This window comes from Neolamprologus multifasciatus, chromosome 17 (genome assembly GCF_963576455.1).
Source record: "Neolamprologus multifasciatus chromosome 17, fNeoMul1.2, whole genome shotgun sequence".
Taxonomy (NCBI): Eukaryota; Metazoa; Chordata; class Actinopteri; order Cichliformes; family Cichlidae; genus Neolamprologus; species Neolamprologus multifasciatus.
Genome location: NC_140455.1, coordinates 26,419,811 through 26,435,844, shown reverse-complemented (window position 1 = coordinate 26,435,844; position 16,034 = coordinate 26,419,811). Strand labels below are relative to the sequence as shown.

At 38.6% G+C, this 16,034-nt stretch overlaps 1 protein-coding gene across 1 annotated transcript in view; it reads left to right on the top strand.

Moving 5' to 3' along the window:
- The window catches only part of cacna2d1a (calcium channel, voltage-dependent, alpha 2/delta subunit 1a), a 124,258-nt gene extending 113,246 nt beyond the window's left edge, over positions 1–11,012 (top strand). The window contains exons 36-39 of the mRNA XM_085136875.1: positions 151–260; positions 925–1,007; positions 3,345–3,433; positions 5,995–11,012. Of these exons, the coding sequence (XP_084993001.1) occupies positions 151–260; positions 925–1,007; positions 3,345–3,433; positions 5,995–6,031 (319 nt within the window). The 3' untranslated portion in view covers positions 6,032–11,012. The remainder of the gene's footprint in view (positions 1–150; positions 261–924; positions 1,008–3,344; positions 3,434–5,994) is intronic.
- The last annotated feature ends 5,022 nt before the right edge of the window (positions 11,013–16,034 follow it).

The window sequence follows — 16,034 nt, the reverse complement described above, 5'->3', positions numbered from 1 at the left end:
TACTGCATCTTCACTTCACTGCTTTCTGGTTAAACATTCAACTTCCTGTATCTCTTGTGAGCATGTTTGAATGAAATCATATCTTTCCTGGACTCAAGCCCACGTGTCAACAACTGCTTTTGTGTCTCTTGTGTGTCTTTCCTTCTCCAGGCTCTATCACGCCGAAAGGCTGCCCAAGACGAACCTCGTCTTCATCGTTGCAGAAACAGAACATGGATGTGAATGTCAGGAAAAGATATTAAAGCAGGAAGAACAGGAGTGTATCCTTTTACTAAACACCAGCTATAATCTGGTAGACAGTGTGTACACTTGACTCAGGGAACAGATGTTCATAAAGTTTGTGCTTTGGAGAACATAGGCGCTGATTATGACTGATATTTTTCACCACTTGCCATTTAAAGAGGACTTGTGGTATACAACTGAATGTTCATTCTCCAAGCTTCTGTAAAAGGGTTGTTTTCCATTATCGACAGTGGTTACCGTGGAGTATTTCCCTCATTTGTGTCTTTTAGAATCCCACACCCACAAAAATGATCCTCTCCGCCATAACTGACTTTTACAAATTGGCCCAGAATGAGAGACTTGTAATGCTTGGGTTTCTAAGTCTGTATGGCAGATGGTTTTGTGGGATAAGTCTGAATAGCTTACAAACAAATCAATGATGTTCTCGCAAATACACAGAGCTGTGATCAATTAGAGGTAAAGCCTCTCGGAAAACACATTGTAGAACATGATGGCTGTGTCATTGCAGTATTAAGCAACGTATTCCAACTTGTGGCTTTGTTTAGTAATCAAGATGTATGATTTAACACTATTCCAGCTGTACGTAAAAACTGTGTCTTCTGAACAAAGCACTATTTGTTGCTGCTATTACTAATGCAGAATCAATCAGAAGTTGTCATGTTCCTGACTTCAGTAATCCAGCACAAGGGCCTGATCCTTGTCAATTGGCTTCTGAGCCACGGTACAGGAAGGGACCTGCAGCTTGTTTTGATAACAATAGTCATGTAAGTGTCTTTAATCAGACTTGGATGATGTTTTCCCCTTTTTTTAAAAATTGGTTGGTTGTTCTGTGCTAGTTTATCATCTCGAGTCTGCAAAGACCTTTTGTCTGGCTTTCCGGTGAATGGAAGGCAAATATTTTTTCTCTGTTTATCTTCTAAGGAAGATATTTGGATTCTTTGTTGGGTTCTCTCTGGGGTACTCTGGCTTTCTCCCTTAGCCTCAGACATGTACTTAGTGGGGTTAGATTAATTGGTGATTAAAATTGCCCATAGGTACAACTGTGGGTTTGAATGATTGTCTGCCTCTCTATGTTAGCCCTGCGACAGACTGGCAACCTATCCAGGGTGTAATCCGGTTCTCGCCCTATCATAACTGGGATAGGCTCCAGATCCCCGTGACCCTGATAAAGATGAGCAGAAGAGAATAGATAAATGGATGGACTGATAACAGCAGACTTTTTCAGAGAAGATCTGCAACACTCAATGACATTTAACTAGATATACAACCAACAAGCCTTTACTGAGTGTAGTTATATTGGAAAGAAAGACCATTGCAAAGCTTTTTGTACCATGCACTCACCAGGCACTTTAATAGGTACACCTCTGCTCAATAATGCAAAAGCGAAGCAGCAACTCAATGCATTGAGTCACATAGACATGATAAAGATGACCTGCCGAAGTTCAAACTGAGCATCAGAAAGGACAAGAAACTTGAGTTTGCCTTTGAATGTGTCTTTGAACGTGACAGTTGTTCATTCTAGTATTTCAGAGTATTTCGGAACTGCTGAGGATTTTCCCACAAACTAGGTTTGCAGAAAATAGTCCAAAAACAGTCTAAAATACCCAGTGATTAACAGTTGTTTAGATTAAGATGCTTGTGTTGATGCATGAGGTGTGAAGAGATTGGCCAGACTGCTTTGAGCTGATTTTAAGACAACAGTAACTCGTTACAACCATGGTATGCAGAAGAGCATCCTAACACAATGAACCTTGAAGCACTTGGGCTACAGCTGCAGAAGACTGCAATCATGTCAGCTAATAACAGGAAACTGAGGCTGCAATTTACATTGCCTCACCAAAATTGGACAATAACAGATTAGAAAAATGTTGCTTGGTCTGATGTGTCGCGATTCCTCCTGTGACATTCAGATGGCTGGCTCAGAATTTGGGATAAACAACACTGAGGCACTGATCCTGCCTTGTTCAACCTTTAAGAAAATTTTGCGTTGTTTATTCACTTTATGACTACAGTGTACCCATCCTCTGATTATTGATAACGCACCATGTAACAAGGTTCAAATCGCCTCAGACTGGTTTCGTGAACATGACAATGACCTCTACAGTCACCAGATCTCAATTCAACGAACTCCTTTGGAATGAGGTGGAACAGGACATTGGCATTGTGGATATGCAGGAAATGTGCGATACTATCATGTCTATATCCTCCAAAATCTGTGAGAAATTTCTCCAGCACTCTATTGAATCTTTGGCATGAAGAAGTAAGAAATAGCCATGAAGGCAAAAAGGGTTCCAAGCCGGTACTACATTAGTAAGGTGTACCTAATAAAGTGTCCAGGGTGTGTAATTTTAAGTTCTCATGATTCAAGCCTGTTCTCAAAATGCCTTTTTTACTGTGCGAAAAACATTTTAGCGTTTTTTATTATTAGAGTAAGAAGCACCAACACCAACATAACAGAAGCCAATTAAGGAGAGACCAGAGTCATTTTGGTCACAAGCACAAGTCACTTCCTCAAATTCCTTAAGACTCTCTCCCAGTATGGGAACAATGTATCAGTGCTGCACCCATGGCACCTTTCCATAACTAATATCTTTACATCGTGCATGCCACTTCTCTTTTGGATTCTTTTGTCTTTTGTGAAATCCCTCAAAAGCTGTATGTGCGTAGGTTTCCCATGCAAAGATAAACAGTCGGTTGTTTCTTAATTTATGAATAACTAAGCTAAACAAACATTTTTATGAGCAGCACAGAATCTTTGCGTGTGAAACCCCTGTGCTTGAGTGCTTTGTTTGTTTTCACTCTATAGTCTTTTTCCAGCGTCAAAGTTTTAAAAATGAACTCTTCTGCCTGCACTGTTGCTCACTTACACACGCATATGCAAACACCCACCCATCCACCCACACACTAACTTTCTCTCACACTTGTCTCTGAAGGGAATGCATCTGCCTTGTACTACTGTTTGTGTATGTAACCTAATTATTTCTTCCTTTTCTGCTCATATTTCCTTTCTAACCTGCTAACTATATGGACCCTTTGCTGCATGATTCTCTTTCTCTCTGTTTTCTCTGTTTCCCGCCTTATGATTGGCTGTTGATGGTTAGGATGAGGTCATGTGCCGAAGGAGCGCAGGCTCCCCATTGGCTTCTTCTCTGCTCATGTTACTGCTGCCACTGTTCATGTGCTGTCTCGGGTCAGTCCCATAACGCTCACTCTCTCTCGTTAACACTTTGTCATTGTTTTCGAATGCTTGATCTTGTTCGTAACTCTTGCTTCTTTTTCCCTTGATGTTTCAAGTCTTGTCTCCTCCCCCATTTTCATGTCCCTGCTTTGTTCCACTATTTTATCTTTTTCCATTGCTTTTCCACACATTTTCTCACCTGCTTCTCCTTCTTGTTTTATATCACCATCTGACTTCAACTTCCCAACTTACATCCCTGTCCTTAACTGACTTTGAACTTCAAGCCATTCTCTTTGTATTATTCCCCATCAATCATTATCTGTCTTCAAATGTCTAGTGGTTACCGATGTATCCGGATGCTAGCAAAAACAGACCGCTCACCTATCATCTACATCTAGATTTTATTTTCTTTTGCTAAAAAATATCAGGGGAATTCATTTATCCAAAGTTTTCCAGTCAAGTATGAAAAAACAACCTGATTCTGTTTCATATTTTGTGACCACATGTTTGATACCTGCATAGCTCATTTAGGGCGCTTTCTACGCTTCATTGTCCTTTGTTACTTCTGTTGTACAGTTGTAAGAAACCTGCGACTGTCAAGCTTCCCACTGTCACATTGCACATACATTTAAGTGAAGCCAGAGGTAGAAAAATACAGGATTTAGTCTGCAAAAGGAAATGTGACCTGCCACAGTGCTGTGAAAAAGTCATGAGCCACCCCTCATTTATATTTTGCAAGGACAAGGGAAATGGGTACAGTGATTTATTGAAACAGGTGCAAACATAAATGGAAAAAGAGTTTGGCAATTCATGAAAGTCGTTATTGCCGCCGTTATTCTTAGCCCGAACCCTCTGAGGCAGCTTCTTGGAATTTCTGAAGTAGTCTTCAGAAACACTTCTCCAGACTTCTTGATGAACATTCAAATATCTTCTTTGGATCGTGCCTGCCTTTTGTTCAAGAAGTCAAGATGATCCTACCCTGCAGAGCTCCGGACTCTGGGGAGGTCAGTTCCTGAGTGATAGTGTTCCATTGCATGTTTTTCTAGTCAGGTATGCTTTTACTGTACTGCCGATGAGTTCAGGATCATTGTCCCGCAGACAAATGAAGCTGTTCCCAATGAGGCACTTTATATATGACGTTGTATGAAGCATTTATGATTCCATCAGTTTTGATACGATTCCTAAGACTACTGGCAAAAGTGCAACTCTAAACCATGACAGACCAACTCCAACGTGTTTTACGCATGTCTGTCAACACTCACTGTTATACCCTCTCCTGACCTTTAAATGTATTGATGACACTTTGAGCAACAAATGGATTCGGCACTCCTTAAGACCTTTTTCAGTCCAGTTCTTGTGTACTTTACCATACCTTACCTGGATCAACTGAATGTTCGCATTTTTTTTTTCTATTTCTTAAGAAGATAACTTTAAGATATTTTTTAGTTAGTAGCTCTTTGGGAACCAACTTGTTGGTACAGCATGCTGTAACAAACAGCCTAAAGATACAATTTCAAAATGGTTATTTGCTAAGTGGTGTTTTGTGTAGACACAATGCTGCCCCATCCCTTGCGTTGGGTCCCTTTTTGAAGCTTGAATAACTCATAGTCTGTGTTAGAAAAATCAGCCAACGTTCGAAGACCTTCAGAAAAGCTCATTAACTATTGCTTGAGACCACTTACAAAAATTACAGCCTAGCTGCTCTCCGCAAAAGATAAATTAAAATAGGGCTGGCTCAAAACCTTTTCATAGTACTGAAAAAAGAAGTGACATCATCAGATTCAACCTGTTAGATAATCAAGCTCACACATTTTTTTTTTTTTTTTTTTATAAAAAAATGCTACGAAAAATGGAAAAACAGATGTAGATATGCTCAGCTGTCTGTTTAGCTTATGTATTTTTTTTTTTTTTTTATAAAAAAATGCTACGAAAAATGGAAAAACAGATGTAGATATGCTCAGCTGTCTGTTTAGCTTATGTATTTCTTTTCTTTATTCCCAAACACAACATTAGGAAGTAAAGCTCAGTTACTACTACTGTACTGGTCACACAGCAGTTATTTTTCAAAGCAACTGCACTCAAGGCAGTCTTTAGGTCCTTTTCAAGGGAAGCCATAAATATGTAAAAAGACATTCTGATAAACCTATCTTAGAGTTTTATATAACTAAAGGCACAAGCAGCAGGGTAGTGAAATAATATTTTTAAGAGAAATACAGTGTTTATTTTTCTTCATCTGGTTGACTCAGCATATAACTGTCTATAAACATCGTTTCTCCTTTTAAGCTTAAGTTACAGAATTCCTATTGGTGTATATATCAGATTCAGTTTATTCAGAAAAATAAAGTATTATAAGAGTATGTACTTGTAATATATGTAAATGTTTTAGTGACTTTTTTCTGTTACAAAAAGAGCAAAAGCAATGGAAAAGTTGTTGGTGGACTGCTGATATATAGATATAGAGAGATAGATATAGAGAGATAGAGAGAGAGATAGAGATATATAATCTAGATAGATAGTATTTGTTACAGAGAATACATCTAACTTTAGTTTCTTTTTTCTCTGCTTGCCACTAGGAAGATAACGCTGACTGTGGCGGAGTGTCCGGCCTGACTCCGTCGCTGTGGCTAGTGCTGTCCCTTCAACTGCTACTGGTCTGGGTTGTGACTGACACCAGACACCATGCCATCCCATCATGACCTCCGAATAACATAATCCAACCCTGTATCTCCACCCCTTCGTATCTCCAACATGGCAACCAGCATACAGCTCTGCCACCAAAATGATGAGCGCCCGATGAAAAGCGCTTTAAACAGACAAAAAAAAAACGTGAGCCCCGCGTTCTGCCAGTTTCTTTTGTATTATCAGCGGTTTCTCTTAAGGATTTCACCAGGGCACAAGTGACGAAAGAAATGCATATCAGAATATAATGATATGAAAGCTAGGAAACACCTCAACTTATCTGTCCGTCATCCTTAAGTGGTGCCCGCCAGCTGAGATTAGAGGAATCCAAAGATTCGTTTTGATTGGCGAGTTTTTGTCTGACTTGGTTTCTTACAAAGAGACTCAACTGCCTTACAGTATCAGAGGGATTTGAATCACAATGGGTGGACTTGCTGTTTATTGAATATGTTGGGCAGTTATATTCACCACTGCCAGAAACAGCGCAGCCCTTTGCAAGAGTATATTTTGAATCGATTTGCAGTGGTTAGTTATTAGGTATTTATTGTTTTTTTTGGTTAAGGAATTGGCCAAGATCAGAGCAAGAGATGCCAAATCATCACATCATCACGAGCTCTTGCCCTTCGTTTGCCTCATCTGGGTTGCTCGTAATAATATTGTCTCAGTCTGATTTTTAGATAACATTACCCAGAGCATTTACACAGTGTCTCTGAGGACATTGTCTTCACTTCACTATGCTGTTCTTTAATGTAGATGCTGTTTTTTGCAGTGTGAAAGTCATGTTCATTGTTATGTTTTTGCACAAAAGCGGAACCTCCTACTGCCACAGAGTGCTTGTTTTTGAGTGTACAGATTTTGACATTGTAGCTGATCATATGGATTTTCTGCCTTGGTTTTGGATAGCCCCGGTAAAAACTTTGCTGCCATAGCACGCATAAACCAGTCAGGACAAGCTTGGCTGGTGTCCTGTACCTACTCAGTGGACAAAATCTCTAGTGCCATGTGGACTCTGTGACTCATACAAACCCCTTTTTAGACTGTGGCTGCTGAATGGGAAATGGTAATAATAGTATTTAATTATTTAAAGGTTATTTGACCGAAGAGTCAGGATATCATTCTGCCTTTTTTTTTTTTTTTTTTTTTATTATAGCCACAATTTAAAAAAAAAAAAAAAAGAGTTACAGGAAATTTGTATTCAACATTTATGTCAAAATTTGGTCAAAATGAAGGGAAAAGGGGTATATTTGTATTCACTGCTGTCATTTTTTAAATGAAATGACTACTGTCGGCACTGCAATTCAAAGTGCAGCTGCTGTTTCTCTTCACGGTTTGATCTCCTTGCTGAAGAGATGAACAGCCTTTATATCTGTGTAGTGGTGAAGTTGCCTCTGTCATATTTATTATACTGTGATATCAGCTACTATACAAGAGCTTCATACTGTCACTCTGGCTGATATATCAGTTTCTCAACAAAAAAAGTTCATCCTTTTTCATTTTGTGTGCCTTCTTCTCATATTTATTACATATATTAAAAATACCTACATAATCCATGTGATGTGCTGATACTACTGTACATGGTTTTATTAAATTTTTGTGATTGTAATTGCCAAAGAGAGAACAGTAAAGTACATTTCTTTGTGAAGGAAAAAAAGCGCTAATCAGTCGAACCACTGCTTTAAAGCAAATATATCTGCTGTAAAAACAATAACAAATTTCACAGGGCCAAACTGGATTCCTACCAAAGCCAAATATCAATGTCAACGAATGAAAAACACTTCATGAATTTTGGGAGGAAAATATTTTGAATATGCAGTATGTGGAAAACCACTTGCTGCAATTATACAGCTCATTTGCGTACTTATACAGTCTTTATTGGCAGGAAATAATAGCCAGACTTCAAACTTGGATGTGATTGTTTGAAACAAGTTTTAAATCTTTAAGATAAAACTGCCATTTTTACATAAACCAGCTGACTTGGCCGTTTGTTTTGTCAATGATTAATATTTAGGACTTTAACAGGAACCAATCACATCATTTTAAATAAAATTGGACGTGTGTGATGCCTTTCATTTAGAAGTTGGTCATATCCCAGGGTTGAGACTATTTTTTGTTCCTTGTTTAGTAACATGAGATAATTCGGGATGTGTACTTTGTGGTTAAATGTGAAAAATGCTTTCATGCTGAGCATTCACACCAAATGTTAGATTTGAACATTAAAACAAATCAACAATTATTTGTTTATGGCACTCGAAATGTCAACAGTGTAGGAAATTGTGGACGCTAGGAAGCGAGACCGAGGAGTGCGTCTTTTTGTGTATTCTCCATAAACACTGGCGGATGTTTCCAGAGAACTACTTAATTCTGTGGGGAAGTTGAAAACCACACAATTTAATCTACACGTATCACATTACCACTAACATTCACTCTCTTCAGAATCCTTTCTTTGGCTAAACAATTACATCACAATGACTTATGTCAGTTTTTTGTGTGACGCATTTCTGCAAGTCCCGTCAAGACATACTAGCTCTTCTGACTTCTTTTGTGGCAAAGCTCCACCACCGCCAATAAATCAAAACCATCATTGTCAGGAAGTTTCGCAAAGGAACTTTTTATTTCCAATGTTTTCCTCTATCTTTAACTATAATCTTCCAAATTATGTGGTGAAAATAACAATGGCATTTATGCTCCGCATTTATTAACCCTTATGAATATCAAGTGCCATATCCAGTAGGTCTTGTATTCTCTTGTGGAGAAGCCTATTACTATAACATTTATGCAATGTTACCAAGGCAAGATACATTTCAAATTGTTTCAGTGTGCTGCATGATATTCCTGCTTTACTATGTAATGATAGAAAGCATAATATACTGAGTGTTTGGCATTAGTTCGTGATATGTTAAGGTATGGCCAGCTAATACTGCCGTCTCTTGAGGGGACAGCATTTGGCTCTGCTGAGGAACAAAAGAGAACCAGATAGGTAAACATGATTTTTGAAATCACTGTTCAGTCTTTCTGATCGATTCAGACCATGTTGTTTACAATTATTTAAGGAACATGCCAGTAATTTAGCTCATTCACTACAATTCATGAGTACTTTATCCAATTGCCAGTAGTTTTCCAAACCATGTTGCAATGTTTGGTATTTCAACTATCAGGTGAACGCAAACTGATGACACTCAGAGGATTAAGCCTTCTGGCTTTGTTGGTCTTTTGACTTTAAGAGCTCAAGTAAATATTTCACCAATAAATATCCACACTGATTAGATTGAACTGGACTCTGAAGCATCATGGGCATAGTCTTTACTGAGTTCACTTCCTTTTGCACCATTCATTAATGGGCTTTAGCCATTAGCCACTGGATGGGTAGACATGGACATTGGTGTGCTTGTCCCCTAAAATGCCTTTTGATTTTTCTTTTGGCAAACCCTTTCAAACCCTGTCTCAGTTTGTTATTTGGAGGCATGGCGCTTTATGTCATAATATGTCACTGACAAACTATCCACTCACCTCATCTTAACTGGAGTCAGCCTGGGACCATCAAACATCCCTGCAGTGTTTTTATTGCAACTGACTGACAAATAATGCAGTTAATTGTGCTAGCAGATGTCTGTGCTCCAGTCAGTGAGTGAAATTCACTCTATTGTATTAGTATATTTATTGCATGTATGCATGATACTTCTGCACTGTCCGTGCATGCACCTATGGTTAGGCATTTACGTCCTTGTCCAAATACGGTAATAGTTGGCTTAAAAAAAAACTATTTTTATTTATTTATTTCTGATGGACATGATGTGTCCCTCTGTCACTGATTTGAAGCAGGACCTTATAAACCAATGGGTCATATAGTGTTGGCTAATCAGTCATTTATATATCGTATATGGCTGTACTTTGTTTTTATTAGTAATTTGGAAATGTTACAGTGATAACACAGGAAATCACAAAGGAACATGGTAAACACAATACCTGCCAACATTAGCATGATACAATGGTGACTGTGAGCATGCTGCATATTAGTGTTTGCAGTTAGCTTAAGATATCGCTCTGCAGTATATTATCTTAAAGCAGCTAGTATTGCTGTAGTTATTTGTCTGGTCTTACCCCTACATTACTGACCGCAGTTAGTTTCCATGCATTTGTATGAATATAAAATAGAAGAAACTTACTTAATGTAATGATCTTTAATGAATGTAAACCAATGTCCATGCAAGTGTTAACAAAACTGCAAAACAGTTGGTAGTGTAGTAACTCTAGTACTAAATGTTCTGAAGTATACATGAAATGTAGTTATTTAGCTAAAAATGCTGGCATGGTGATTCAGTCGCTTTGCTCAAAGAAGTAATTTGATCTGATGAAACGCTTCAACAGAATCCCTTTAGAGATGCATGGAAAACAATGGAGAAAGAACATAACCTCCACAGCCATCCAGATGTTTCATTCTACTCTTAAGTGCTAAAATCAGATGCTGTCACCTCAGGAATAATGTACTCTAGATGTGATATGAAGTGTTTTTGATTCTGTTGGTGCTCTTGGTGTGGATCGTGTGGGTTGGCCTTTTTATTTCTGGAACCTTTTGTGTGTATGCGTGTCTATTACCTTCCTGCCAGTCTGGCAGTTGATTGATGGGCCTGTCGGTCAGTCTTTCTCTGCCTTTGTTTTTTACGGCAGGCCACCAAGTACTTCGACAGTCTCAGCTTCAGATGGGTCTAAGTGGGCCTCTCTGTCAGTCTCCCTTGATTGTGGTTTAGTATGGTACACTTGATTTTCCAGAGTGAGTCATGTTAAAACAAAAAATGTAAAATAGAAAAAAAGAACAATGTTTATAATCCTGGGAAAGAAAAAAGTTTTTGTTCATGTGCAAATAAGGTATATACAGAATAAAACTTTATCATTACTAGATATTCCATTGCGTTAAGACTTCTGGCTGATGACCTTTTCTTACAGAATGACTGTTTTTTTTTCCACAGTGGATCAGATTTCTGTTAGTAACTTCTGTCACTTTGCCAACACGCATTTCCCATCCAAATGTGTGTGAGAATACGAAGGAAGCACCCCGAGTCTGCTCTCCCAGTGTCTAGCCAACATCAGAAACTTGCATCCAGCCAAAATCAACATTGTCCAAGAAAAGAAAAGAAAGATTCTTAGGTCCATCCACATCTCTCCTCGCTGAACACTGAATTTGACTCTGCTACACATCCATTAACAAAGGCCCATAATGGTCATAAATTTAGCGATTCCTGATTTCCCTGTTGCACGCTGATCAAATGGTAAGTGAGTTTCTCATTAAGATGGTCCGATTTACACTTAAAACCTGAAACCAGCTGTGCACTCAGTTTCAGAGCTACTATTCCTCACTGCCCCCAAAAGGCAAACTATAGGCTCATTTTACGCTTTATTATGGACGTTAAAACTAACCGTACTCCTACACGGTGTGCTGCTGAAACATAAAGAATAAAGGGATGCTTTGGGGCATTTTTAATGAGACCAATTACAATGACTTTCTTCTTTATAATGCCCTATATTGTTGGTAGCACGGCTGGTGAATGACTATAAAGAGACTAATATGATTAAATTCTTGATTATGGTGTCAATCAAAAGTGACATTTTAGGCAAGTATAATTTGTACGTCTTTGCAGCAAATAAGAGGCATACAAATTTAAAATAGAATTTCTTATCATATTAAGGCAGAGAAATTGCTAGCTCATAAGTTTATATTTTATAACTGATGCATATTTTTCATCTGTTTTTAGTGCTTTCCCTTTCCTTAATGTACAAAAGATTTAGTATCATGCCTGAAAGCTGTATTTTCCAGTGACAGCACAGTGTCTATGTTGGACTCCATTGTTTTCCCCCTCCAAACTCTTCCTCTCCGAAAGTATTATTCCTTGTCTGTCACGGATGACTTGCGATGTCAACAGCACACGGTGGATTTCCTGCCAAGGGTTCTGGATTTCGCGTCTGGCAACAAGATGACCCTGTTGGTTTACACTAACAGGTCACTCCTGTTGTGCTTTTGATTGTTATCCTAAGTCCCCGGGCTTGCGTCCCTCTGTCACTGATTGATATCTGGCCTGAAGTCCCAAAAGTAAAAGGCTTCTAATGTAAATATGAAGAGTTTATTATGTTGGTAATTAAATTTGTAAGTATTAACAGTCCTCTCATTACAAGATATTTATTTTCCTAAAATGGGCTTTCCAAAGATTATAGAGACGGAATCGTATTTGTGCACCAAAGTGTACCTTTTAAGTGCTTTTTCTCCTTCATTTACATGCATGTCCACTCTTCAAACCCCTACTGTCCCTCTTCTCATCTAATGCTTACCCTCGCATTCCTCACCACACCAGATGAAGAAGATATAGTTTCATGGAAGTACTCTTTAAAGTACTGCCAGTTTTAGATTACCAAAGAATACATTCTCCACATGGATGCCGCTTTGTGCCCATGGACAAATACGCTGTCCACCACTGAGAAAGTCTTTTTGTTGTTGTTTGTTTGCTTTTTGCACAGATGTTTCAAACAATCCAACAGGCACACACTTATTGGGAAGGAAGAACAGCTCTGTGGGTTGGGGTTGGAAGAAACTGCATTTTGAGCTTCATCTGGCAACAAAGAATAAGACCACCAAGAAATTGTTGAGGTTTTGTTTTATTTCCACGTCTCCTGCTTTTTAGCTCCTTTGTGTCATCTTAAAGGTTGTTACTTTGACTCGGGGGCTCAAGAGAGACATCTGTAACCACCCCAGTCCCAAATGAACTTCCTACCCTTTCATTTAAATTTCAAACACCTCATAAAGGCATTTGTTTGGCAAGAGCTCAAAACCCAATCACAACTGCTGCCATAAATATCTTGTGATACTTACAAGGCACCAGGGGATCTCATTTGGGAGAAGCTGAAATTGATATGTTTAGCATATCTTGTTCTTTCCTACAGAATTTCTGTTTTTTTTTTCTTTTCTTAACCGCCGCATTTTTATTCATAAAGGCTATACCCTGAGGGTCAGCAGTCAACTGCATGCAACTGCCTACATTCTTGTGCTTTCTTTTCTTTTTAAAGATATTAGATTACGATGAACGAGATTAGAGTAAAAGTATGGCTTTAAAAGTAGCTTCTCATGGCTCACGGTTTAAATATATGGACAAAAAGATGGCTTTTATTAAATAACAAATCATTGTAAATACTGACATGATCTGCTTTTGATTAACAGTTCTGATTTCTCATCACAGTCATTACTATATGGATTCCAGAAAAAATCCTTTCCCTTTAAGCTTCCGAAGGTCCCGTTTGTGTTGGTAACAGATTTTTTCTAAATGTTTTAGCTGAAATTTGTTAGATTCCGTGTGTAATGTTTGCTTTGAAATCCAGGTGTGGCCTAACAGCAGCCAACTTTACATGATCTATGGTCCAGCACAAAATGGTGGTCTGCGGTTCACTTCAAGTCGAGCTGCATTTTCCAGATGACTGCACAAGTTCTCTCTATGGGGTGACTGTCCTTCGCGAGAATGTGTTGCGTAAGAATTACAGTAGGTAGGAAGGTGACTTAAATATAAAATAAATGGTCATTTCTCATCATTTCCATGGAATCAAAAATGTTTTGCGCAATTGACTTTGGGTGTGATTTCTAGAAGCTGATGAAGCTGTAAGCACACTGGAGAACATCATAGAAGTTTAAACAATTATGAATAGTTTTAATTTTCAGTTTTAACTATTTATTCATGCACTTACGTGCCGCTGTGGCCTGAATGCATGAAAATAAGGAGTCCTATTTCTACTCTCACGCATTTGTCACCTGTGTCACTAATTCTGTTTATAACTTTAATGAACAGAAGTCCTTGGTGTAGCCAAAGGGTGGAAGATTTCTGATTCAGTGGCTTCTTGCAAATATGTGGTTCTTCTTGCTTCGCTGAGCAGTGACTTTCAGCTCATGCCAAGGCAGTTTGCGGCTGAGGATGAAACAGGAGATGAAAATTAGCATCTTGAAATCCGGTTTCTCAGACGGATGACATTTGGCAGTACACAATGTTATTTGCGGAGGAGGTTTCTTGCATTTTTGTGGCAGAGGAGAGTGGAGTAGAAGATTGACAGGTGGATTGGTTCACCGTTTGCAGTGATGTGAACGCTGCTGAATAACTTGAGAATCGAACCCGATAAGGTCACAAATATAAGCAGTGTAAATGAGCTTTCTTCTGAAGGGTGTTGGGGCTCAGCCTTTGAATTAGGATCAAGATTGGTGATTGATTATTTGAGACTAGAGACTAGAGTTGCTCCCCCATGTTGAAAGTAGACCGCTGAGGTGGTTTGGGCTTCCGTCTAGGATGCTTCCTGGGTGCCTCCTAGGTGAAGTGTTTTAAGGCCTTGGGGTGGACCTGAGGCCTCCCGGAGGGATCATATCTTTCAACACACGTGCAAACATCTCAGTATCCCTCTTGAAGACCTGGAGGAGGTGGCTGACATGTACCAGGTTGGTTGAAGATCTAAAGCAGCCAAATGAGCAAAGAAATTATTAGAATAAATAAAAATCAATAAAATAATAATAATAATCACCCTCTCTTTAGCATCAAGCATTAACTGAGGGTTTTCTAGTTAAATCAACCAACCAAATCTTATCCTGGTAGAGAAAAGAATATATACTTTTGGCAGTACACAAATCCTATAGACTCCCATTCAAAAAATAAAACAATTAAAAATTAAATTACAGTCATTACAGATATCAGAAGCCACAGTTATAGGCTTAACATTACTTTCAGCAATCATACAAACCAGATACATAGTCATTCAAAGCTTGAACCAAATGAGGTTCCTAAATAAAAACAGAGGTTTACATAATTGGCTTGGCAATGTTCTAGCCTTACCCCGGCATATCCAAAACAGCTTAAATTCCAAATATCCTCCACCTGCTTCGTTGTCTCTGCACTGCCTCGGATCCACGTTGGGAGTTCTGTTACTTTGTGACTCATCTGCTGGTTATTAAAGTACTCACTTTGTTGTAAATGCTGTCTGGTAACATTGGCTTTTCATGTTCCTTTCATGAGTTTTTTGGCCACAGAGAAAGTGAGGCTAAAGCAGAGGCCCCAGCTGTATCAGGAAACCAGAAACATAACGAGTGCAGATGTGGGATGCTCTTCCTCAGCGGGCTATGCAGTGACCAATACCAGAGGTCTGATGTGGTTTTTGAATCACCAGCAACACCCACAGTTTTGTATCAGCTGTCTTTGACTGGAAATAAGAGTGGTGTTTATCTCAGGGGAGAAAAGAGCAGGACAGGAGAGAAAACAGAAGAGCACTTACAAAGATTTGCGCACAGCTTGGAGGTGAAAAAAAAAAAAACAAGCTGTCAAAACGTTGCCTTTAAATGATGGTGCCAGGGATAAGACAAATAAATGTTCAGCTGCTCTTGAAGACGGAAAATAAATTGCACATTCCCGGCCATCGAGAGTCGTAAAAAATATTTCATTTATGTATTACAGATTTTGCAGATAGAAACTTGTGTGGGCTAGCCTGTTCTGGTCAAAATCATTAGGATAGAAAGTTTTATAAATTATTACTATCATTCACAAAGACAAATTAAATAAAATAAAATATACAGCTGTCAGATGGTTACATACATTTCTAATGGGCATGAATATCACAGTTTTAATCGTTTCTTTGAAGTGTTTTCTAAGGTGGAATGATTGTACAAGCGTATATGTGTGTAACACCTCAACCAGGTGTTTTTGCTATCCCTCAGCAAGCTTCTGGCATAATTCTTCTATGCATAATTGTTTGGTTTCCTGGTGTAGTTTTTAAACATAGTCCACAAAATTTCAATAGGGGCATTGGGAGAGCAAAAAACTTGACGTTAGCCTGCTTTATCCATTCCAAAATCAGGTTTTGTGCTTTTGATATAATTCCTGTTTCAAGCATTTTGCTGTTGATTTGAGGTAAAGTTGAAGAATCTGGA